The 25,971-nt window shown below is 36.6% G+C and overlaps 3 protein-coding genes across 3 annotated transcripts; 2 read left to right on the forward strand and 1 right to left on the reverse strand.

Annotated features, from left to right (window-relative positions):
- Nucleotides 1-8,195: 8,195 nt before the first annotated feature.
- Nucleotides 8,196-10,114, forward strand: LOC147565036 (sorbin/SH3 domain protein). The gene is made up of 3 exons (XM_086651435.1): nucleotides 8,196-8,349; nucleotides 8,487-8,720; nucleotides 9,888-10,114. Exons 1-3 carry the CDS (start codon nucleotides 8,338-8,340, stop codon nucleotides 9,933-9,935), a joined length of 294 nt encoding a protein of 97 aa, XP_086507561.1. The 5' UTR covers nucleotides 8,196-8,337; the 3' UTR covers nucleotides 9,936-10,114.
- A 7,868-nt stretch (nucleotides 10,115-17,982) lies between these two features.
- LOC147565037 (TPD1 protein homolog 1-like) lies at nucleotides 17,983-19,486 on the forward strand. Its single transcript, XM_086666364.1, has 2 exons — nucleotides 17,983-18,095; nucleotides 19,040-19,486. Exons 1-2 carry the CDS (start codon nucleotides 18,035-18,037, stop codon nucleotides 19,351-19,353), a joined length of 375 nt encoding a protein of 124 aa, XP_086522490.1. The 5' UTR covers nucleotides 17,983-18,034; the 3' UTR covers nucleotides 19,354-19,486.
- Nucleotides 19,487-19,991: 505 nt separating this feature from the next.
- LOC147565038 (purine permease 3-like) lies at nucleotides 19,992-22,361 on the reverse strand. Its single transcript, XM_086666376.1, has 2 exons — nucleotides 21,481-22,361; nucleotides 19,992-20,450 (listed from the first exon to the last, which is right to left on the reverse strand). Exons 1-2 carry the CDS (start codon nucleotides 22,270-22,272, stop codon nucleotides 20,109-20,111), a joined length of 1,134 nt encoding a protein of 377 aa, XP_086522502.1. The 5' UTR covers nucleotides 22,273-22,361; the 3' UTR covers nucleotides 19,992-20,108.
- Between the last annotated feature and the right edge of the window lie 3,610 nt (nucleotides 22,362-25,971).

Raw genomic sequence — 25,971 nt, forward strand, 5'->3', positions numbered from 1 at the left:
GTGAACGATAGTCTCACATTTTTTTGAATTGCAGAGAGTGCATGTGAGACTATCAAAGAAGAGGGGCAATCCCCAAACTTAGTGGATGCACAGTCCACTAAGTAACTATAAATACTCGGACCAATGACTGGAAAGTCATAAAAAGGATCGACATAACAATGAAGGGCCAATATATCCGTCGAAGGCAGAAAGTCATCTGCAAGTTTAGTGGATAGAATATCCACTATTTCCATAGACGTTCTAGAGGAGACATCTGAAGTGTCCCAAAAGGGATCAACAACCGAGTCTGAGACCATGTGAAAGGTCAAACTAGACTCTAAGGGTAAGGCAATATGCTCGGGGACCAGGTCAAGGTCCATGGTTTCCTTAGGTAAACAGTCTGACAAACTATCTAACATGTCTCTACTATCATCAATGTCCTCAAATACATCTGGAGTCTCGCAGTCATTCATAATATCATGCCTTCCTAGAATTTCATCTAAGGCTGACTCCTTACAAATCTCAAATGTCGGAAAGTTCAGAATAGTGTCATTCCCAAGCTTGCTCATAGCGCCGTCATTCTGGATATCAACGTCTAATACAGTCCTATCATGGTGAGATGACATAGGTGGAGGAAGCAAGACAACAAGGTCATCAGACCTTTCAGGCTCTAGGATATTATCAGTAAATTCATCGACATTTAACTTAGTACTAGGGTTAGACGTATTAACCTCGTCATCGTACCTAGTACCTTCCTGAGTTTGGGGTGGTGAACCCCCTTCCTCGTCGGCGAATAACTGTGACTTAAACATTTTCATCTGTTGAGCCAAGGACTCAGTATCCTGCTGCATTTGAGTCGTAAATTGTGACATAATCTCAATAAGACGACTCTCGGACTCTGATCGAGACCTATCTTCAAGAGTCTCCTCATAATAAGGCTCACTAGTGTAATTAAATGAAGACTCTTGATAAAAACTCTCACCGTACATATTAGGATCATACCTGTCTCTAAAGTCATTGGTCTCAGAATAGTGTGGACTATAAGGTCTCTCATATATATTTGGCGTCGGACCATATCCATCGCTAATCGGACCATCTCCACACATTTGCTGATAATCTCCTAATGTCATATGAGATCGATCAGGCTCATATGGTCTACTCCACTCACTAATCGGACTGTTTCTAGACATTCGTTTATAATCCTGAAATGTCATACCCGGTCGGTTAGGCTCGTCTCTACACATCTGTTGGTACTCTCCTAGGGTCATACCAGTTCGGTTAGGCTCAACTAGCCTATTCCCCTCGTTAAGTCGTTGACAATCTCTTAGAGTCGTACCACGTTGGTTAAGCAACTGTTGGTATTCTCTTAAGGTTATATCAAGGTCATCATCACCAACAGGGTATGTCCAACCATTAGAAAAATGCGCCATGATGATCAGGCACGATCACAAGATGGGAATTGACACTTGCAAAAACTACACTCGATTCCTTTTTATTGGTCCATTTTTTTTTTTCTTTTTTTTTTTTTTTTTTTTTTTTTAACACGAAAACCGAGGAAGCACTACTAAGATCTTATAAAAAGTACCCACTAACAGGGGATTCGTGGGTGATTAGAGAAAGTTACCTCCCGTTCGAGACGGGCGACGACCTTTGCAGACGACTCGGGCCACTCTCCCCGCGAGTGTTCGAACCCGAGGCTTCGTTTTGGTTTTTCGGTTACAATTTATGCCCTTTAAATTAGGGTCAAAACTTAAATCCAAAAATAAAGTCTAGAAAGTCTAAAGTCTCTCTCTCACCAAAAATAAAATAAAATAAAACTGTAAATTTCTTCTTTTCGACTCCTCCTCCTTGTTTGCGCCTTCTCTTTCGCTCCTTAATGCCCTGCACACCAAAAATAGAGAAGCAAGTCAAAGTGGCCAAAAATAAAAACTTACCCAAAATAAAAACTTTCCAAGTTTAGAAAAAATTTTGAACTTAGTCCCCGGCAGCGGCGCCAAAAACTTGATGGGCCTAAAAAGTTTCCTTAAATAGGTCTACACCCGCAAGTGCACGGGTGTCAAGTTGTAATTTCCGGTAAGACCGGTTCGTTCCTCAGAGACTAGTTGAATCTATTCTAAAACTAGGAAGTAATAGGATTTTGAAATTGATTTTAGTTTTGGTTTTAAAATGAATAAAATATTAAAAATAAATTTACGAAAAGAAAATAATTACAAATGATACAAGGAACTCAAATGGGGGAGAGCCTAGGGTTTTCTGAATCCGTCTTCCTAACAATTCTAACGACAAATTAATTTTGATCTAATTAGAGTGTTCTTTATATAACTCAGGTTTTAGTCCATGAACGGTCTAAAAACCCGGAAGATTTTATCGTTAAAATAATAAAAACTTTAATAAATTATCGAGAATATAATATTTATGACTTCATCTAAAACCCTAGATAGGAAAATTAGTTACTCATAGGCATTATGTAAAAAGAATTGGAAAATAAAGTAAAGAATCGGAGAGAAAACACCTTTTTTCGCTTTTTTTTTTTTCTTCTGCGCAGCCAAACAGGACCTTAGGGAAAATTATTTTCTCATCTTCCCGGAAACGATTTCCAGGTGAGAAAATAATTTTCCTTCCCTGGTTTTTCTTCTCCTTTTCTGTTTTCTCTTATTTCTCTTTCCAAACTTCTCTCTTTCTCTCTCTAATAAATACAGAAACTCTCTCTAATAGTTATGACCGATTAAGGATAAAGAAAGAAGAAGAAGAAGAAGATAAAGATGAAGTTTTAATGGAGTTTAATATTCAACCTTTCTCTCTCTACAGTATCTCTCTCTCTCTCAACTCTTTCTATCTAACTTTCTCTTTCTCACTAAAAGAAGAATTAGAAGAAGAAGAAGAAAAGAAAACAGAAACAAAATCTCTCCTTCAAACTTTCTCTCTCTAGCTCTCGGTTCTTCAATGGCCGGCTCACTCTCTCTCCCCTTTTTTTCTTCTTTAACTGTGGAGAAGATGAGATCAGTCCCCCCAGCCCGAGCTGCTCCTTTTCTCTCTCTCTCTTTTCTTTGTTTCGTTTAGCTCGAGAGGAAGACCCCCAGCCGAGATAACCACCTTGTTCCTCTTTCTCTGTTTTATAGAATAAGCCGAGCTATCATCTCTCTCTCTCTAGCTCTCGAAAATATTTTCTCCCAATCCTTCCTTCCCGGTTCTAAACTTTCCAACTTGAAAAATTCTCTCTTTCCTTCTTTCCTTTCCCACTCTTTATTCTTCTTTCCCTATAGAAACTTTCCATTTCTCTCACTAGAAAATGAGAGAAATCACAAATGGAATTCCCAGAAATGTGGGTGTTAGCCGTTAGTATGGTGGATTTTTGCTGCTGAACAGGGTGCATCGAGAACTGCTTGGTTACACGTGCATCGTTGGATTCCAGTGCACTTGTTTTGAGTCCGTCAGATTATATTGGCCCGTATTAGTAACTTGCCTTGGGTTACACCAAATCAGATTTCGAAAAAATTCCCGAGCGCCTTCCAAAGATGCCCAATGGTGTACCACACAGAAGTCTTACCGTCCATCTTCTTTGCTGGAACCGCCACGTGTTGATGAGAGCTCTATATTGACCTTCGGTCAATTAATTTTTACTTCAATTTTGACCAAGATTTTGACTAATTATCCGAACTCCGTTTGGATTCCCGTTTTCGCCGTTGGATTCGTACTGGACTCTACTTTCACATGAGCACTTATATTGGCCATAATACCCTTGTCATTAAAATGACCAAAATGCCCCTCAAGTATGTCTTTATCACATGTTTTCGCATCGACTCCGTAAATGAGACCTGAGAAAGAAAATCAACCAAATCATCAGAGTAACCGCTCGAACTGGACTAACTAACCCGAGTTAAGAGATCCAGATGGGACATTTTCATGTCTCATCAGTCTTTTTCATCGGTCATATTCTTTTACTAAGAGAAATCATATTCGGTTTGGTCTCACCGTATCATGTTCACATTATTTGGTGGAACCAGACCGATTTGAGCTTCGTGTTGAATAAAAAAAATTAATACAACCAACAAATAGATCATAAAACATGTAAAAAAGTGTTCGGAATGTTCATATACCTCTTGGGAGACTGAATCTTGTCCAGAAATTGGTGTTTTTGGATCTTTTTTTCTCCAAAAATTTTGAAGTTGCTTCATCTATGGTGGTTTGCAACAATGAAGATACTTCGTCTCTTCAGAGATGAGTGCAACAAGAACGTTAGATGTTGCACAATTTCGGTGAACTTTCCCTGTTACTAATGGTCGTCGGTGATGGTTGACAATTCCGATATAAGAAGAGGGAAGAAGAGGAATGTCTAAGGATTTGGGTTTTGGGAAGATTTATATTTTTCTTAACTAAATTGCTAACGTGGGTGAAATACACTTTTGGAGGGGGTTGTTTCACCCACTTCACGGGAGGGCCCTTTAACCAAGTGAAGTCAACAAAGTTTTACTAAGTCAACAGAGTGATGGGAAGACCTTTTAACAAAAACTGGAGGGCCCTATAAAATCTCCCTATTGAATCATAACATATGCCTGTTATTGCAGGAAAGACTCAAACTTACAAATTCAGACATTTTTTTATGAATTAATGTTGTGTTAACCATCAAATAACAATGACAATAAATTCACGATTAATATTTTGTTATTATGAATCCTTTTTTGCTTTATAAAAGCTTATGCTTACTTTTTCCAGAAAATTAGTGAAGTCCCTAAAACATTAGATATTAACTTGATCAACTTTATTCTATAAAAAAATTCAGAAAAAGAAAATTTTATTCTATAAATTCGCAAACACCACTTTCCACTCATTCAATTCCCAACGAAAATGTCGCTCAACCATTACTTATTATCTTGATAATTTCTTGTCGTTTCAATTATATTATATATTTTATTTAAATAATTTCATTCTATATTTCTTTACTTTTTTTATGCCGAAATTATTATTAGTTTTTTATTTTAGAAAGTTAAGTCTGACTTAGAAGTTTACCACAGCCGGTTGGTGTTGAGCCCCAATCGGCTGAACATCCCCATATGACCGTTGGGGACCCCAACAGTCATATGGGGGGCCTGATCTGGCCGTTGGATTTGCTCCAACGGCTAGATCTGTTTAGATTTAGCTGTTGGAGCAAATCCAACGGCCAGATTTGAGTTAGGGGTTGAACCCAAACAATCCCTCATTTCAACTCTTTCTCTATCTCCTTCAACCTGTATCTCTTTTAATTTTATCTCTCCAATTTTCTTTTCAAGTTTTTCAATCTTCTTCAATGGATCTCTTGAATAATAATGATTTGTTTAGCCAAAGTTTTATGGATCTCATTCAAACTCCCGGTTATCACTCAAGTCAATTAGAAAATGATGAAATTTTTTATGATTCTACACTCGTTCCCTCGACGGTAGATGAAACTTTAGATGATTCTTGCGAGCAAGAAAACACGACTTCAACCAAGAAAGCTAAACGGGTTGCGTATACAGTCGATGAAGATATTATACTTACTAATTGTTATTTGAAAATCACGTTTGATGTGATTGTCGGATATTGTCAGAAATATAAAGTATTTTGGCAAAAAATAACAGATGAATTCAATTCAATTGCAAATTCTCAACGCACAGTCAAGAGTTGTAAATCTCGTTTCGGTGAGATAAGTTCCGATTGTCAAAGTTTTATCTCTACTTTGAGGATAGTAAATAAAGTTCACAAAAGCGGGGAGAACGACTATGACCGGGTAATTTTTCTTACTTTTAATCTCTATATTTCTATCTTTTCATTTCACAATAAGAACTTCAAATCAATTTTAATTATTTCAGATACAATGAACACTTGAAGTTTATAAACAAATCACCAAGGAAAAATGTTTAGATTATGTGGTTGGAGCAGAATTATTTAAGTAAATTGAGAAATTAAAAATTCAAATTTAAGGGCCCCAAGTGCTTGGAGCTGAATTTCAGGGACTGAGCTGAGGCTGTAAAATTTAGGTGAAAAAGTGATTTTAAGAGCCTGGGGCAATCTCTCGTTGGACTTGATATAAGTTGCAGATGGTTTTAGTTGTGCAGATTTTGTGTTTTTAGGGCTCTTAAAGTTTGTTTTGGACAAATAAATTATGTATATCTTTACTAAGTTATGTGAAATTTGTCTATTTTGTATTTGTTTTTATGAAGTAAATAAAAAACACTTGCAACAAAAAAAGAGTAAAACAGAAAACATAGATAAAACTTAAAATAAAGAAATTGAAGTTCTTGGCACAGTATAAAATGAAAAAACAAATAAATAATTGTGGAAATTATATATCTTTTAAAGCCCATTGGGCCTATTTCTATGTAAAATTGGATTACAAACAAGAGATGACTCAATTTATATACTTCACAATCTATTGCCAATAAAATGTGGGATAGTATTAATACTTACCCTAGGGCAACATTATCTTGACTTCGTCCCCTTCACACAAAGGTACAACTGCGAAACGTTAAGTTCGTAGTCATCCAACTCAAAACCAATTAGTAATGAGTGGAGAGGACCTAAATATTATATTTTCACACGCCCGCCCCCTCACGTGTGTTGTGGTTAACCTAACACGTGTTTTTTTTTTGTGTGAGGTGGAACACATGTGGTCTTTAAACCTATCGCGTGTGGGCCTAACTCGGATACCATGTTAAGTTTGTGGTCATCCAACTCAAAATCAATTAGCAATGAGTGGAGAGGAACTAGATATTATATTTTTGGTTGCTAGTTATCTCTTCTCCCATATGAGACTATTCATACTTTCTAATATCAAGACAATGTTGGATAATGTTAATAATGCGAGACATGTGTTAGAAGTATAGTCCCACATGAGATAAAATAGTATTGACCCTCTCATATAACTTATATAAAAGTCTCGGAGCATAATAATTAAAAACCACTCAATCAATACTATCTCTCTATAATATTTACAATAATAATGCTTGTCGGATACTATAGTCATATTGTCCACTCCGAACTTCTCTGCCTTGCCCGTCAAGAAGTTCAATCCACATATGTAAGGCAAGCTATTATATCGTAAGATTTTTTGTGTGTGTTTCAAACAAAGACAAACTAAATATCATACATATGTAACTACTCTAGTAGATTAGTTGATGAGAATCTCAACTTATTTTACTATTGGGGAGGCATGAAACACCATCTCACCACTTCCCCCAAATGATTGAATAAGAATATATATCTTCATGAATTTAGATGCTTTTTAAGTATGATCTACCTAACAAACCCATGATTACTTTTTTTTTTTGATGAAGGAACCCATGATTACTTTGAACATTTTGATTCTAAAGAGAGTCCCACTCATACAATTCCAAATTGCTGTTTATGTGCACATGTTTCAATTCCAAAATTGCCCTCTTGTGTTCCACCTAAAGTTACAATTATGTCCTTCATAACTATCAGTGCTATCACCACCCCCTTCCCTTATTAGCTTTACCAACTACCACCAAAGACCACAACCACATTCATCTTTATCACCACCAACTAGACGACCACCATCTTCTTCGTGTTAGGTTACTCGAAAAACAAATTGTGACTTTTGATTAGAGAAGAAAAACTATTGGATGATTATAGGCAAAGAGAAAAAAATCACATTATTTCTTTTGAGACTAAGATTGGGGTTGACAGTGACACAACTGAAAAGAAGTTGTTGATGGAGGGAAGGAGAGAATGATGGTATAGATTGCCACAAAAAATGGTGGTTTATGATGTTGGCGGTGACTAAAGGATAAAGAGAAGGAAAAGTGTATATTGATCTTTAGGTTATTAAACTATGTTTCCCCACATTAAAATAATTGGCCAGTTTTAGTGCCCAAAACTTGAGGGTCAGGGTAAGAATAAGAATTTGAGTGTACACATGTCCTATGTACAAATTGTTGAGGTTGTTTCTGGGAAACAATCGTTAGCCGAATTGGTAAGTGCATAGACTCCGGAATACGAAGGGTCGAAGTTCAATCTAATGAAAGTGCAAATTCCGTAATATTAGACTTTGGTATAAATAAGTTAGTTTACGTAGGCTTTAGTCAGTAATAATTAGACTGTAATGACCAACGTGGTCCATATCAAAAAAATGTTAGGTTGTTTCAACGTACTAAAAGGGTAATTACGTTATTATGTGCAAAACGGAGGGTACTTCTGTAAGGTACATCGGTATAAAGCAATGAAATTTCCACCGAAAGATCATACAATCAGACTCTGTTTTGGACTTCTCTCTCTCTCTTCTTTCTCTGTCTAGATTAAGAATTCTGTTCTTGATTCTTCACCATTTCAAAAACTATTCCATCCAACAAATTGCTTATTACTACTATCTTGAAATCTTCAATCATGGAGAACGAGGTGAATTACTGATCTAATTTCTCTATCTTTATCTCCGATTTCATGATTTTTTTTAACCCAAATTTGTAATTGATTTCTTTTGGATTTTAGGATTATAAGTAGTTAATTTTGATTTTTTTTTGTGGAAATAAAAACAGAAGAATAGTGGGCCATGGTTATCAGTACCACAATTTGGAGATTGGGATCAGAAGGGTGGACTACCTGATTACTCCATGGATTTCTCTAAAATTAGAGAGATGAGAAAACAGAACAAGAGAGAGATTTCACGAACTAGTATTGGAAATGAAGATGAACTTATCTTTAAACCAGCTACTAATCAGAAGAATAATAATAATGATCAGCATCTTCATCACCATGACAACTCCCCAACTGTAAGTCTCTCTCTTTGTTTTCTCTCTCTCTAACATGGGAAATGTTTGTTTTTATTGGGAGGGTAAATTTTGTTGGAGTTAGTACCAAGTTAGTTGAGGCCTGAGGAGATGGTGGACACTTTATAAAAGGACTCATTTCTTGACCTAGTTTTTTGGTACAAGAGAGACTCTAGTAAAGGCCTAGAGGGTGCAAATCAATAGTCATAGATATCTGTCATCATGTTTTTTTTTAAACCTCGAACAATTGACTTTTAAGGATGAAATCTAAACTTCTTACCACTTAAATCAAGAGTTGTTGGCTACTTGTCATGATGTTTGCACGAGGAATGCTGTCACAATGTGTTTGATTTACGTCGGTCCCTTGTTAGTTTAGTTGTCATTTACCATCGGGGTAGGGGGAAATTATGTAGGCACTCCCAAAATCCTTAACTAGTGGTGGCCAAGGTGTCGAGTCAGAATGGCATTAGGCACGGCCGTTGCCGTACCGAGCCGTGTCCCTTGCGACGCGACTCATGGCCACCACAGCCCTTAACTCGAGCTGTGAACCTTTTTGTTGGAGTGAGAACTTCATATATATAAGCCAAAAGGCTGATGAAAATTACAAGATGAAGTAAACAAAACAGGAAAAGAAACCCATTTATCCTTGTTGGAGCCTATCTTCGGTGGAGGATGCCTGAAGCACTTGTTGGGCCATCGAGCCGTGAACCTTGGGTTAGTGGATGCCTCTGCTAAGTTGTGGATGCCTACAGGTTTTCCTTGAGGTATATAGATCATTAGTTAGAATTAGTGTTGTATACGGGACCAGATCAATTCGGACTACATGTACCTTATTTAAGCTTGAATCAGCGGTGCTGAATTAAGTTCGGGCTAATCACGGCCTCACGTGTCCTACGCAAGATAAAAACTAGTTTTGTCAGCCCAATAGTCATTGTTAAGAGGTTTGTTCGGGCCAAGTTTGGGCGATTGGGCCCACTTGACATCTCAAATCACTAACTGTAAGTGTATGAGTATGAGTTGGAAGTAGCCTATACTTTGTTTACCAACTCAATGTCTCTCCAAATGTTTACTCGACATTTTGTTTACAAATTCGATACCTTTCAATATTATCAAGTGACCCCCCTTATCGAGTTTGAGAAATTGATAATGACTTTTGTAAAATATGTGCAGGCAAGAAAGAGTATACTCAGTTACTTCAACTGCTGTGTCAAAGCTTAATAATGGTGGAAGACTGATCAAGTTGGAGATTATCTACTAATTTTATATGTTGTCCTTTTTCTCTTTCTTTTTTTTTTTACTTTTCCCCCAACTTACTTCTGAAGTTTTTTTCTCCTTTTTGAACCAAGATATGATAACTAATGTTGATCCTTAATCCAAGTTTATGGGCTTATTACCGATCTCCTTTGACTAACACGAAATGAGTATTGCATTAATTTTCCCGCAATAGAAGATCCACATTTACATTCTTTTATCTCGTTTGCTATGAGAATAATTATACTTGGACGAAGGAAAGTTTCATGACCAAGAAAATAGAATTTGTATTTCGAATGCACAATCACTTTTTTCCAATTTGATGTTTACAAACTTATTTGGCATTAAATGTACGCCTAACTATATTGCAGCCCATATCATTCGATGATAGAGACTTTTTGGATCAGACCAATTAACTCAAGGATTTGATTTCCCTAATTTGGGCATTTACAATCGCCCAAATTAGGATCCCTCCGTATCACCAAATTTGTCTTCTTGAACTCTTAAATTTGGAATTAAAAATCGTCTAATTTTGATTCCTATTGAATAAGTTATCAGTGTTTAAAGTTTGGTATAAATTTGTACCAAATAGTGCTAGCTCAAAACAAGTAAGCTAGTAGATAGTTCCGCATTACGTTCAACAAAAAATAATAGTGCGGCATTATTTTGTAGATGTGGTTTGGGTAGTATGTACCTTACGTGTGACTTGGCAAATGCGCATACGGCACTTTGGTGGTAGAGTTTGCACTTACTACGTTGATGAACAATTGGAGCTTTCTTATTTGGTAGAAGTGGTTTGATCCAACGGTTGATGACGTGGTACCTGCCAAAACGATGCGATGCTCTATGTCGCGACCAACACATTCCTTTAGTCTTTCTAAAGTGCCACAAAAGCCTAAAGACACCCTTTCACCACCTATATACAACCACATAATGTCATCCTCTAAGTAATCCTCTAAGAAATTGTAGCATCTCCCACACATCAGGGCCGTGTGGTGGGGGGTGCGGGCCGTGTGCCCCCACAGGGCCCCCCACCACAAGAGGCCCATTTTTCGAATGGTTACAAGTTCCTGGGTTAGTTCAAAATAACGCACATTTTCAACAGCAAAGATGGTGTAGCTCAATGGACAAGTTAGTGACTTTTAACTCATATGGTCATGGGTTTAAACCTAATAGCAAGCAGTTTTCTACTCTTGCTTTTTAAGGCCAACTCAAACTGATGCAGGCGCATAGGCGTGTGGGCCCACGTCCACGCGTGCCCACACCCTATTAAGTCTTAATAGTAGTCTATTTAGTAGAAAAGAAGTTACTATAATTTGATATTTCTTTATTTTAAAAGTTTCTATGTTTGAGTAGTTTATTATTTTAGGAATCCTAGTTTGAGTCTATCTAGGGAGGTTTATTATCTTATAAAAGGGGATCTAGTCTATGTTATTATTCACCTTGAAGAGAAAATCAATTGAAGTTATTAAGATTTTAAGTTTAGTTTATCGTTTTCTTTAATTTTTCTTAGTTTATTTAATTGTTCTTTAATTACTCCGCTGCGTCTACATCAAGTGGTATCTAGAGCCAATTTTTTTTAACCAATCACAATGGTTAACCCTACCGTTCCTACTCCAACAATCAAAGAGAAGACACCAACTTTTGCCTCCGAATGGGATAACATCAACAAGAAGTTATCCTCGGTTACAAATTTGGAAGAATCTTTCGAAAATTTCAAGAAGGAAACCATGGACAAATTCGATCATGTCAATGAATCGATCATGAAGCTATCTAAACAACTCGAAGGCATATGTAAGTCTCCCTCTTCTACCACTACTCCTTCTTCTCCTACTTACATTCCAACATCATTATCACTTCCAACCACAACACCAACTTCAAATTCCATACTTGGTCAACCTAACATCAACCCTACATCACCGGTTTTCCCACTCATAAACCCCACAACACCACCTTTCTCTTTCCACGATCAACCAACATCAACCAAACCCGACTCTATCTCCCATTATTCTACTACTAACCCAAGTACCACCCAACCATACCCTTTTCAAACACCAAGGCAAAACTATTCCCCGAACACCACCCCACTCGAAACCCAACCCCAAAGCCACCAAACCGAACCTTCCCGGCCTATCATGGATACACCTATTCGTCAACACTCTCGTGCCATCTCACCACATCTCACTCCCAACCGAGGAACACCCCCTCATCAACACCAACCCGATTATCACCACCCCTCCAACCAACACGATCCGGAAACCGTCAACCACCCAACACTTGATTTCACGGATAGCTACACCCCTAACCGAACACGTCTACCCGATTCGGTCCCGAACAAACCCACTCCACACCGAGACATGGGTTATCCATTCATCAACAACCAAAACCGTGAAGATCAATTCGAGGCCGATTACAACCCTTACCAACATGAAGCTCGTCCACCCAACCGTTCCAACTATTACGAACCAACTAGATTCAAGAACCGACCAACCTATACGGAACCGAACAATTCCATGCAACGAAACCATTATATTCGTCCCCGTCACAAGTATAATGATCCGGATGACTACCACCTAGAGGATGATCACGATTCTACACCACCTCCTTCTAAGTACCGTATTCGTATGGACGTACCGGCTTATGACGGTTCCATCAACATTGAAAACTTTTTGGATTATATAGCTCGAATGGAAATCTTCTTTGATGTTATGCAGGTTTATGGACAAGAACAGGTTAGATGTGTCACTGGCTATCTTTCAAAAACAGCATTAACATGGTGGAAACAAGAATCTGAACAAAGACGGTTATTTAATCTTCCTCCCATATCCTCGTGGTCTGAACTTAAGCCACTTATGATGGCCCGTTTCCTCCCTCCAGATTATGAAAATCAGTTATGTCTGGAATATCTTCGTTGTCGTCAAGGACGACGTTCAGTTGAGGAATACGCCTCCGAATTTCAGCGTTTAAGTATTCGGCTTAATCTACCCGATACTGAATCCATGAAATTGGAAAAATTTAAGGATGGTCTTCGAGGTGACATTAAAGATCTTGTCAACCTCCGTCCTTTCTCTTCCGTATCGGAATGTATTAGTGTGGCTCGATCTTTTGAATCGGATTCTAGATCAATTTTCAGGGGAAACTACAATCGTCCTAATTATATTCGACAACCTACTGATGATATTGATCTTTCGAAACAAACAGATGACGGAGCTAAGATTGTTCCCGAAAATCCTTACAAAAAACAACCTCCAGGTAAGTGTTATCGTTGCTTTGAGACAGGTCACTATTCTAATAATTGCCCATTACGCGGTAAGGCAAATTTAGTAGAAAAACAGGATTACTTGGATGAGGAAGCCGACCATGTCAATATTGACCCGGATTCAGGTGACCGTGTTATGTTAGTAACTCGTCGGGTACTTTTTACTCCTCTTGAACATGATCTTTCTCAACGGAAAAATTTGTTTGTTACACGTGGAACGGTCTTGAACAAAGTTTGCACCATTGTTATTGATAATGGGTGTGTGGAAAATTTGATTTCTTCCAAACTTGTGGCTTACTTGGGTATTCCTACTATCCCTAAACCACAACCTTATCATACTGCTTGGATTCAATCCGGTACTGCGACCCGTGTTGATCGAATGTGTACTTTTTCCCTCTCTTTTGGCTCTTTCTATTCATCTGACATTACTTGTGATGTTACCGATATGGATCTTTGTCATATTATTTTGGGACGTCCTTGGCAGTCGGATGTGGATGCTATTTACAAGGGTCGTTTGAACATTTATGAATTTCCATGGCTGAAGAAGATTATCACATTGTTACCAATTACGAAAGGATCCGATGAGCTAGCTTCCATTATACATTCGGTTCGGGACGAACCTTCTGGGGAACGGGGTGCTGATGCAGGCGCATAGGCGTGTGGGCCCACGTCCACGCGTGCCCACACCCTATTAAGTCTTAATAGTAGTCTATTTAGTAGAAAAGAAGTTACTATAATTTGATATTTCTTTATTTTAAAAGTTTCTATGTTTGAGTAGTTTATTATTTTAGGAATCCTAGTTTGAGTCTATCTAGGGAGGTTTATTATCTTATAAAAGGGGATCTAGTCTATGTTATTATTCACCTTGAAGAGAAAATCAATTGAAGTTATTAAGATTTTAAGTTTAGTTTATCGTTTTCTTTAATTGTTCTTAGTTTATTTAATTGTTCTTTAATTACTCCGCTGCGTCTACATCACAAACTCTCCATACTTGCATGTCTTTCACACAAATATTTGTCTTCCAATCTAAATTTCACCACGAATTTGTTCAAATTCACCATCTAACCCTGCAAGAAAAATATGCACACGTTGTCGTTGAATTGATTTACGATAAGATACAATATCGTTTTCGTTTTCCATGATTACTTTATCACGGTGATCTAATTCACTAAAGATCTCAACCAGTTCACCGTAATAAACCGAGAGTATCCTCCCATTCTGTTTGGCAGAAAATGCCCTCTGATTCAAAGAGAAGACTTGCAATTCATTAGATCCATCATAAAAAACTTTAGATAAAGCTTTCCAAATATCACGAGCTGTAGGTAAACGAATGTATCTCTTCATAATTTCTGGAGTCATAGACATCAACAACCATCTCTTGACTTTTTGATTTTCTGCATACCACTTCTCATATTTAACGTCATCTTCAGCAGGTGGTAATGAATTACCTCGAATAAACGAAAGTTTTTCTTTTTCAGCAATATGCATCTCCATGATTTGAGACCATATATCATAATTTTTTTCATTCAACATAATTACTGAATTAAAGGATCCTCCTGACTGAAAAATTGTACCAATTGTCTGATCCATATTTTCTACTATATTAATTATGAGAAAAAATTTATATCAGAAAATTTAGAAACTGAATCTTTGAGAAGATGTGTTCTACCAACTCAAAGTTTTGTAAATTGTGAGACAATATAGATCACACAAGAACAATTAAAGTTATTGTTTTGTCTTTTTGCCTTCTTTTTAATATCAAAACTGATGAAGGATTTTTTCCTTCTTTGGAATTAAGATAAGAAAAAAAAAAGATGAAGATGAAGGTTCTTTCTCCTTCAATCGACAAATTTTTTAACAAAAAATAAATTTAAGATCGTTGGCTCTTATAAATTTCTATCTATTCTCGTTTCTCTCTTTCTCTCCCTCAAGTCTCTCTAGACTATAATTTTGGATTGTGTAAGAAAGAAAAATCAGTGTCCCTACTTTCGAATAATAGTCTGTACTAATCAAGGACAACTTTATTAGAAAAATGTTTGACCAATCGTATATAGTTGTTATTCACGTTCACTCAGTTTAGATTCATCATTGTCTTTTTTTTTTTTTTTTTTTTTTAGTACAATCCATTAATTTGATTAAAAATCACAAAAGTTAACAGTATCCGGTCACCCCCGTTAAATGAGTAATAATTATAACAAAACAGGGACTGAAGCAAAGTTGTCTTTCATGCATATCCTTAGGTTGATTCCAATTCCTGGGCTGCTAACACGTGTGCCTTCTGGTTCGCCATTCGCCTACAATAGGAAAAGGTTGCCCTAAATCTAGCCGCATATTCCTTCAGATCATCAAGGTGGGTGAGGAGTTGCCATGGGACCGTTGGATTTAGGTCATTTAGGTATTCAATAATTATTTTGGAATCACCTTCCATTATAAACTCCGAAAGCCCTAGCAGTTCCGCCGCTTCCAACCCGAGTACGAAACCTCGAATCTCACTGTGGAGGGGAGATAATGGCGAGAAGGAGGTCGAAACCGAGTATAAGATATCTCCTCTGTAATTCCTTATCACAGCAGAAGCAGCTGCTTTTTCATCTTTATAAGCTCCGTCCACATTAATCTTCAGGGTACCTACTAATGGGGGGATCCATTCTTCCTCCTGCATACTTTCAAGAATAGACAAATTAGGGTTAGTTAAGAAATCAGGATTATTTTTGAGAGAAATTGTTGTGTTTAGCCAGACTCGACGAATATCAACCGGTTGGTTGTTGAAAATTGATGCGTTCCTGGCCTTCCACCATTCCCACAGAAGATAAGTATAAGTTATCCAAGTTTTCTTTGAAGTTTCTTCTTGTCCTAGCAGATTCTGAATGTTTTCTAAAGGGTCATTTCCTAGTTGTTGCAGATTCGAATCTCCTGTGAGTTGAATAAGTGATCGAAAGCAGTAGCAACCCCCAAACAGGTGAGTCAAATCCTCAACTTCATCCCTGTCACAGATCTTACATATTTGAGATATTGTGTTGTTTCTGATTCCTATGTTATGTAGAGTAGGAAGTCCATTATGTATAAATTTCCAGATGAACAGTTGAGTATTAGGGTTCATTATTTTCTTCTTCCAAAATTTTTTCCATGGGAATTGTTGAATGAATTCTGTAGTATGGGGTTTTTCACGAATCACTCTATAGTATGATTTTGGGTTGAATTTCCCATTCACTGTTGGTTGCCACATTAGTTGGTCTCTGTCGAAGTTCATGCTTAAGTTGATATTCAATATAGCCTGTACTGTAGTTGTAGTGAAATATTGATTGAGTAGCTCACAGTTCCATCTCTTTGGACCATATAAAATGAGGTCTGCAACCCAGTAAATGTTGTTTGGTAATTGATTAATCATCTCTGGTTTTTTGGATTCAATAGTTGGTATCCAAGGATCAAAACCAATTTTGATTGATGAACCATCTCCTACTAACCACACACAATTTTTTTCCATGGTCTCTCTTGAATGTAGAATTGCCCTCCATAGGTTTGAGGAAGAGTTAGGTTTTGTGCTAGTCCAAAAATCATCATGTTGAAAGTACTTATCCTTTATTATCTTTGCCCAAATTGCATTGGAATTGGTAAGCAATCTCCATGTTAGTTTCCCTATTAGTGATTCATTTACTGCCTGTAATGATCTAATTCCTAATCCACCATCCATTTTTTGACTTGTGATAATATCCCATTGTATGAAATGCATTCTTCTTTCATCCTGTGTATGCCCCCACCAAAAACTCCTTTGTTTCTTATCTAATTGTTGGATAAGACCCTGTGGTATCATTTGAAACCGAATGGAATTCATCATTGTTTTAATACAACAATTTATAGGTAAACTATTTTAAATTTGTATTATCACTTTGCATGTCAATTCTATTTGCGTCACATCTATATAAAAGGCCCCGATTAAGTTTGGCACCGGGCCCCTAAATTGTCAGGCACGGCCCTGCCCCACATTTATCAAGCAGATCAGTTAATTCATTCCGTTCTTTCTTTCCATTTAGTGGGAGAGAGAAATAACATTAAGTCTAGCTTAGAATCCAGTCAAGAGCATTCTAATTAGATTAAGAAAATCAAGTCAGAAACATGATTTGCAGTTCATACTACTTATAAAGGTTCAAACGCTTTCAAAACTGTGAAGTACTATCATAACCCTTGAATCCAGGAGAAATTCATCCAGTTGTTGGTCTTGCGGATGATCGGTAACAGATTTGGCTGAACAGATTTGGGCGAGCAACTTAGATTTGTTAGGAGAAATCAAATTTGGATAAGCGAATCCCAAAATGTAAGGAATAGAAACTTTAAGGTATTAATGTACGAAGTATGCATAGAGAGTTAAAATTAGAACAAGAAAAATATTTTGTTGCCTTGAAATTTTGGTTTGGAGCATAGAGATCTAGTATTGGACTAGATGTGGATTAGGTTACTACGGCTGATTTTGGTGTCACCCGGAATCAAACGTCCTATTTGGACCCTAGACTCAAAATTTCTATTTTATACTCCTTGTTGGATCTGAGTGGGAAAAAAAAAATCTCTTTTAATTTCTGATTGCAAAGAGATCGGTGAATAATTTTAAAATACTAATGATCGGAAATAAAAGATATGAGATCCTTATTAAATGTAGTAAATTAAGAATATGGGAATATAATAGGGCAGGATCAGATTTTCCTCATATTGATTTTGTTTGGAGGCTATAAATTGGGACCAAATCAGATCATTTCTTTTGATATTAGCAAGGAATTTCTATATCTCATCGAAAAAAGAAGGAATTTCTAGGTCTTCAATGGCATCTACTCTCAATATCCTCTTTGCAATTGTGATTGTAATTAGCTTGGTTGGTAAAGGTAACCACATTTTATATCTTTCTTTTTAGTATTAGATATGTAGTTTGAGGTCAAGTTTTGCTTTTATGCAAGTTGTCTTTCCATTCCTTTATGATTTTAAGCAAAAAAAAACACTTGAAGTAAGATGTAGAATTCTCATTGAGAAGGGAAAAGTATATTTTGTCTAAATTTGAATGTTGATCCAAAGACTCTTGCACGTTAGTAAGTTACTACCTCCTTTGGGTGTGTAAAAAAAATACAATAATGGTATTTGGCGTAAATGACCTAAACAAGATAAATTGGCGATAGTTCAACAAAAAAAAAGATAAATTGATGACATCATACTGACTTTATGTACTTAAGTGCAAAATTTTACTTTTGTCTGGTCTTTTTTTTGTTGTTGAAAGTCCGATCGTTTTTGCATTGCACCAAGTAGCATCTTTCTAAAAAAATAAGAAAGAAATGGATTACGATTTTGTAGCTAGTGTTCTAGCCCCCAACTAGGCAGAATAAAAAGAATGTTGAAAAAACATTAATTTTTTGGAGTGAAAAGAACATCTTTTATTCATGATATATTCATTATTATTCTTACCATATATACAATTAGGGCCGGGTTAAGTAAATTTTGCATTCATTTTGTTCTATCTTCATGAAATCTAATTTATTACAAAATCAAACTATAGACTCCGAGCTTTAGCATAAAGCATCTTGAAATGAAAATTAAATCTCTAAAATTTTGACTGTCACCTAAGATTTTGTTAAAATCTCATTTGAGATTTACTCTTGGACATAAAATATATTTAGGGTTGCCTATTCGTCCCCTAGAATAAAACCAATTAGAAATCATATATTAGAACTTGACAAATATGACTACTAGAGTTTTTCCTCTGTAACGCTTTTAAATTAGAATTGAAGAGTAGATACCCGACTCCGTCTAATTACTAATATACCCTTGTGAATTGCAGGAATCTGTCAACCATGTGCCCTATCAAACATTAGTGTCTCTCAAACTAGTACAGGAAATACAGTTGGAGGAAAACCAGAGTATCAAGTGACAGTGAGTAACAATTGTGTTTGTTCTCAAAGTAATGTCAAGTTAAACTGTCCCGGGTTCAATACGGTTGAGAAGATTGACCCGGATCTACTAAGGCAGAATGGAAATGTTTGTCTAGTTAACAATGGAAATTCGATTGGACTAGGTCATGATGTTGTGTTCAAATATGCTTGGGACAGTTCAATTCAATTTACTCCCTCTAGTTCAGAAATTGTTTGTTCATGAAATTTTGGACTTCTTTGACAAATGGCATTTTCTATGGTTCTAAATAGAAAATATTTTATATGAGTGTAGTGAAGGAAGAATGGAAATAAACCTTAAAGAATATTCTAATGGATATATTATTGGTTGGATTTAATTTTTGAAAGAATAAATTAGTCACGGTTACATTCCAATTAAGGAACATTATTTATCTTCTGTATTACTTTAGTCGCATATGTTTGTGGATGTGATAGATATATAGTACAAATTTTTTTTTTTGTTGAGGGATATATAGTACTAATTGAAAACTATCTATGTTGAGTAGCGAGAGAATTTTGTACGGATTTTTATAGGCTACATCTGTCAAATTCACCAACTCGTACGAGTCTTGAACAATATACTCCTAATAAAATAAGAAAATACACGTATACACACTTGTATACGGACGACTCTACTAAAATTACAATTAGCTATTCACCACAATAGTTCGGAGAGATGTACAATCAACTGAACATGCAAGAGGTTGTTTGCATAGACTTTAATAATTGGATATAACTCAATAACATTCACAAATACACGTAGTTTTCTTTGGTCATACGAGTACTCGCGAATTCAACTAATTACGAATAATTTACAATGCAAGACATATTTCCTGACGTCACTTTCATAAAAACATAATTTTTTTCTATTAAATTTTTTTCAAGAACAAAAACACAAAACACTTGGATCCTTTTATTGTACAATGGAAAGTTCAAATACATAACAATTAATATGTTTCTTCATACAAGACATGGTAGATCATCTTCTTTTTCAGAGATAATAGGATTAGAATCTTTGCTCATTTTGTATTCTCCATAGAAGTAAGAAGAGAACCCCCAAAGACATAAAGCCAAAGACATTCCTTTCTGGCCTGTAAAACTTTCGTGGTACACTATTACAGCTGCAACTTCGGTGAAGGGGAGAAGAACCGATGTTAATATACCACTGAAAAGAGAGCTGGTGTATAAGATTACACCGAGACCACCGATAAATGAAAGTTGCCATACTATTGCTCCCGCTACTAATACCACATAGTACATTGTTTCTCCTAGTCCAAATTCTCTTGCTTCTCTTGGTATTGCCTGTCATAATATTATCATATTTCGTTTAATTAACTTAAATTAGAAAAGAAAAACGGAGATCCTGGAATCTCAAAGGAATTTGATAAAAGAAGTTGCCCAGCTGATGTGGCGGTTGTGATATTCATTTCTCAACGGTCCAAATTTAGTCAAAAATTCAAATCACAACCGTCACATCAGCTGGATAACTTCTTTTATAAAAATCTTTTCTAATTCTTGCATTTCCGAAAGAAAAAAAAACTTGTAGTATATAGTGTATTTGTGTAGTCTGACTAAGATTCTAAGTGAAAAATAATTTAAAACTTGGGGTTACAAGGGCTTTGTTCGAAAATCTTTCTTGATTGCATGTTCTCCATTGCCTGTCTTATGGACTCTTTAATTGGAGAGAAATGATAGGACCTTCAATGAGAATTACAGATCTCCCGAACACCTAATTGTTTTCTTTAAAGGACTTATTTTCTAGTAGAGTTCCCCATTGGATTGGAAGAAGACTACTCTGTTTTCGGATTTAGTTTTTGATTGACAGATTTTAATTTCTATGTAATTGTCTTTCCTTTATTGTGATATTTTCTTTTGTAATACTGTATACTGACTCATAGTCAGCATTTTTCAATGAAATTGTCATTATCAAACAAAAAGAAGAATAGTGCATGCATTTCCCATATCCAATTAAAGGTTATTAATGTTGGAAAAGATTTAGTAAATAAATAATACTTTTGAGGTTTTCGTTTGAAGTGGTCCATAGTCATCAAAAAAATATTCCAAAAGTCTAGAATTACATTTGACCCTTAGTTCAATAAATATAGACCTAATGTCTAGGTCATGGGTTGATTTGGTGGGTCGGGTAACATGTTTCGAACTCACCACCCATGCTTCTATATATCACCGTCTCTATGCTTGAATTTTTTTTTTACAATAAATAATGGGAAAAAACATGCATATTTAATATCAGTAGAGTTTTACGCGTAATTGAGACAGCAAATCACAAATTAAATCAAAATTTTGTGTATAATATATACAGCTAGTTAATTACCTGAAAATCCTTATTAGCAAGCATTCCAATAGCATTGAAGATGGTAGAAAAGAGAGCAAGAGTGATTTGAAACTGCAAAACAGTACTATAACTAAGGGTTCTTGTTGCTTTACTATAACAAAGCTCCACTAAAGGCAACATAAAACCTATTAAAGCTGCACTTCCAAGTGTCAACAAAAAACCTAATAAATATTGAGCTTTAGTTACACCCATGGGTCTATCTCCATCATTGTCAACACCCAATAAAATAGACCCAAGAGTCATTAAAATGACAGAATTTATTGAATATGGTGTGAATTTTTGCTTCACAATGAACCATGCAAAAAAAGCAACAAAAGCAAGTTGTGTTGCAAAAAGAAGTGATGAAGTTGATATTGGAATATAAGATAACCCTAATGCATACATAAAATTATCAAGACCAAATAGGGTTCCAATGACAGCACTAGAGATAAAAAGTTTGGGTTCCATCCAAAAAGATGTTGAAGATAGATGATTTTTAGGGTTTTGTTTGGAGTGATGTTGAAAGTAGAGAAATGTGAGAGGGATAATGAGAATTGGAAAACCAGCTGTTTGAACACAACTACTAAGCCATCTTCTATTACCACCATGGAGGTAATATAGACGCATTAAGAGAGGACCTCCAATTGCTCCTATTCCAGTTATCACACTATTTATTATGATTATTGGCCAGTTTTTGGGAGTGGGTTGTTCTTGAACTAGGGTTTTGTTGGGTTTTTCAGTGTGGTTTGTTTCTTGATTCATGTTGGTCTCAATGTTCATAGAGGATGCCATGAAGAGAAACAAAGAAAGAGAGTGAGATAAGGTAAGATGAGGTGATCAATAATCAAGAGAGGGAGAGATGAAGAGAAGTATGGGGTGGAGGAGGTTATTTTAATGGTGAAAAATGGTATTGTGTGATCCTGAGAAGGATGTAAGCTTTAATGGAAATTGATCATTGGATAATTGTGAAGTGTGGAACTCGAGGACGATAGAGGTGTATAGAAATGTGAAAAGAGAGTTGTCTTGGAGAGAATATTAATGGAGCTGGTTTGTTGCTGTTCTATCTGATAGTCTTCTAATTGGAAGTGATGACTGTTAGGTTTAGGTTTCAGTTTGACTAGTAACTTTCAATAGCAAAATCTCCTTTTTGTTCTTATTTTGAAGAGGAAAATGATCTTTTGTGCAGTCCAAAGGTTGCAGATTCTAGAGGTTTCATATATCATCCATTTAATTTTCATGGACGTACGACATGAATATTTCTCTTTCTTCTCTAAAATACATATGAAAGTATAAATCTTTGTCAAAAGAATGTCACCTCCAGGCTCCATACGTGAACTCATACAAAAAGTTATTAAGGATACTGATGATACAAAAAGTGGTCATCAGTTGACTGAAGTTGATGAGCCAAGAATAGACCAAAAAAATGTGAGTCAACCCGCGCCAAGTCAACAAGGGAGGGTGAATCTGAAGGAGGTCTACTAAACTCAAGCTCAGAACTAGAGGGGCGACACGATTGTCCTAGGCGACTAAGTTCTGCCATGACTCGAATACGACCAGGTTTGCCCTGGGATTTACGAGAAGGTTAGGGAAGTCCACATAAGCGAGGTCGAAGCGTGTCAAACGCTTACTGACTTAATCCCGAATTTGATCAAAGATCTCAGTCAATGAAGAACTCGAGTAGTTGTCTAATTTGGGCTTCAAGAGTCTCGAAGGAAGAAACATCTCCTAGAGAATCTATCAACTCGAAAAGATATCTATCGAGGATCCTAAAATAGAGGAACTATCCAAGATACAAGATAACTCCAAAGGGAAATCCCAAATCTCGTAACTACAAAATAATAGTTCTAGTACAACACGGTGGGTCTCAACTGTTGGAATCGGAGCCTATTTTGGCTCGAGCCGACTCGTCAAACTCAGAAACGGAACGCGCCATTGCGTTCGTCTTGTCGAGCTCTTCAATTTAGAGCCAAGAATCACTCGAATCCGATTCCGGATGAATGAGAAATTCAAGTTTAAAGTTTGGACAAAGATCGGTTAAATAAGGACTAAATCGTCAAAGAGGACAAGTCAAGTTGAGGGGCATTTGCGCGAAGAGGACGCGCTCAAATCTGGACGACCAGCGTTCATCGCGCGGATTTGCGCGAGATCTGACGTCTGGCGTTCACTCCGCATTCGGGCACGCTCCGGGCTAGCATCTAACGGTCGGTTAGTGCATCTGTGGGACAGCTTCGGTTTTGATCTAATGGATCAAGTTCTGGCCGAGTTTTTGAGCCAGATCTGATGGCCAAAAATTCACCCGAAATTCCCAGTTATATAACCAACTTTTCTCAAAGAGTTGTGTCCCTAAAAACCAAGAGTTTTGTCCCAAAACTCTAGAGATGTGTCCCCAAAACACTAGAGATGTGTCCCAAACCAATGTGACCACTCAATTCCTATAAATACCACCCAAACTCACTTCATTTTTAATTAATTCAATTCATTCTCTTCTTCTCTTCCCTTCTAACAATTAGAAGTTCTGGTTAGCCTAGAATATCTAATTAAAGAAGTATTTTCTAGAAGTTCTGGTTAGACTAGAATATCTGGAAAAGGAAGAAAGAAGTGTCGAGTGACATCTGAATTACCGAAGCATCTAGAAGATCATCCGCATTTGTCCAAGAGCTCATAATACTGACAAAGGTTCGTCCGCTTTCAGAATATAGAAGTACCATCTTAAAATTCTGAAAGGTTAGTCGTTGTATCCCGAAGGCATTCACCCTAACGTTTGGTACTGTTACGGGGGTGTAAAATGTCTTAAGGAAAGAGAATTTATTCTTGCCTCGACTACATTAACACCTATCTCGGTTAGCCCGAAAGAAGGAATATTGATTAATCATTATTCTTTAATAGTTTATCTCTCTATAAGTTAGAGAAAGGAAACTCTGTCTAAATCAAGCCAAGACAGAGAGAAATCGACTTCTCGATTGATAACCAGAGAACAACATCAACCGCCTCATCATCACCGTCTATTAACATTCGGTTCAAAGCAGCGTATAGGAACTATTCAAGATACAAGATAACTCCAAAAGAAAACTCCAAAGGGAAACCCCAAATCTCTTAGCTACAAAATAGTAGTTCCAGTACAACACGGTGGGTCTCAACCGCCTCATCATCACCGTCTATTAACAGTTGGTCCCAAGCAGCGTATAAAAGGGCATCAAATCACCTCGAAGAAGGTACACGCTAAAAAAAGGTTCACTCAATCCTCAATCTTTTATCTGCAAGGGTAATCTGACCGACTTGAGCGTCGGAGAGGCACCTGAACTCCTTACAGATTTTCCTCCAGGTTTCCAGAAAATTGAGCGGAACAGATGGTGGAAGGAACCAATGGAGCAAAATCAATCAACCATACCTCATCCAGCATCAAGTCATCTTTATTTTGACTGATACCGGATTGCCAAAAATCGACACCAGTAGATACTTTCTTGTTCGCTAAAGCTTATAATTTGATGATTGGGATGCTTAAAGATCCTTAAGGGCCTCTGAAATCAATGCACGCTTCAATATCATCACGGGGTTCCAGCTAACTGCCTCCATGTCATTATGGAATTCGAGATAAAATGTCCCACTCAAAATTGTTGTTTAACAAAAAAAATTTAAAATCTCAAGAAAGACTCTAAATTTTTTAGAAATTGAGTCTCCTAGATATGTTCTTAGGGATGATTTCCTTGTAGCAAAGAGCTAATTGGCCAACAACCTTTGTGTGCTACCATATTATGCATTAGCCTACTCCAAAAAAAAAAAAAAAAAAGTATAATGCATTGGCCAATTTAGTAATGAAATAAACAACAATCCAGTTAATCCAGCTTTGTTCAAATTTTTCCTCTTGGTCCCCAGTACAAAATCTTTAGTCGACATGTAAACAATTCACGATTATATGATGATTGGAGATATAAATTTAAATAATGACACGATAATTTAACGTGATTCGGTCGGATACTCAAGACCTACATCCACGGAGAATAACTTCTTTATTAATATTAACCACATACAAATGTGGGTTGATCGGTTACATTGGTCAAATATAACTCGATAAGTTTGAATCCTACAACCCTCTCCTATTTATAGAGACTTTAGAGTTCAGGGTTTCCTAGTTTCTCATAGCTAAACCAGGAAATAGTTTCTCCTAACTAAACTAAATTATAGATCTTCACATATCTTCAAATATCTTGGAATATCCTGAATTCTTCTTGATAGGGGTGGGAATCGGTCCGGTCGGGCCGACCGCGGGCCTTAACTTCATCGGTCGGTCTCGGTCGGGCACTCAAAATCAATGTTCGCCTATTTACTCGGTCGGTCCGGTCCGGTCAAAATCAACATTTCCATCGACCAAATCCCGTTTGTGACCGAGAGACCGGTCGGGACTCACCAGTATCGGTCAGACGGTATCGGGTCAAAACACCTAATTTACAATTAAATAATACCTAAATGAAAGGTTAAAATTCTAAGATTTCA

The sequence above is a fragment of the Eschscholzia californica genome, unplaced genomic scaffold (genome assembly GCF_041429995.1).
Source record: "Eschscholzia californica isolate CP2 unplaced genomic scaffold, dmEscCali1.0.p SCAF_1, whole genome shotgun sequence".
Classification (NCBI taxonomy): Eukaryota; Viridiplantae; Streptophyta; class Magnoliopsida; order Ranunculales; family Papaveraceae; genus Eschscholzia; species Eschscholzia californica.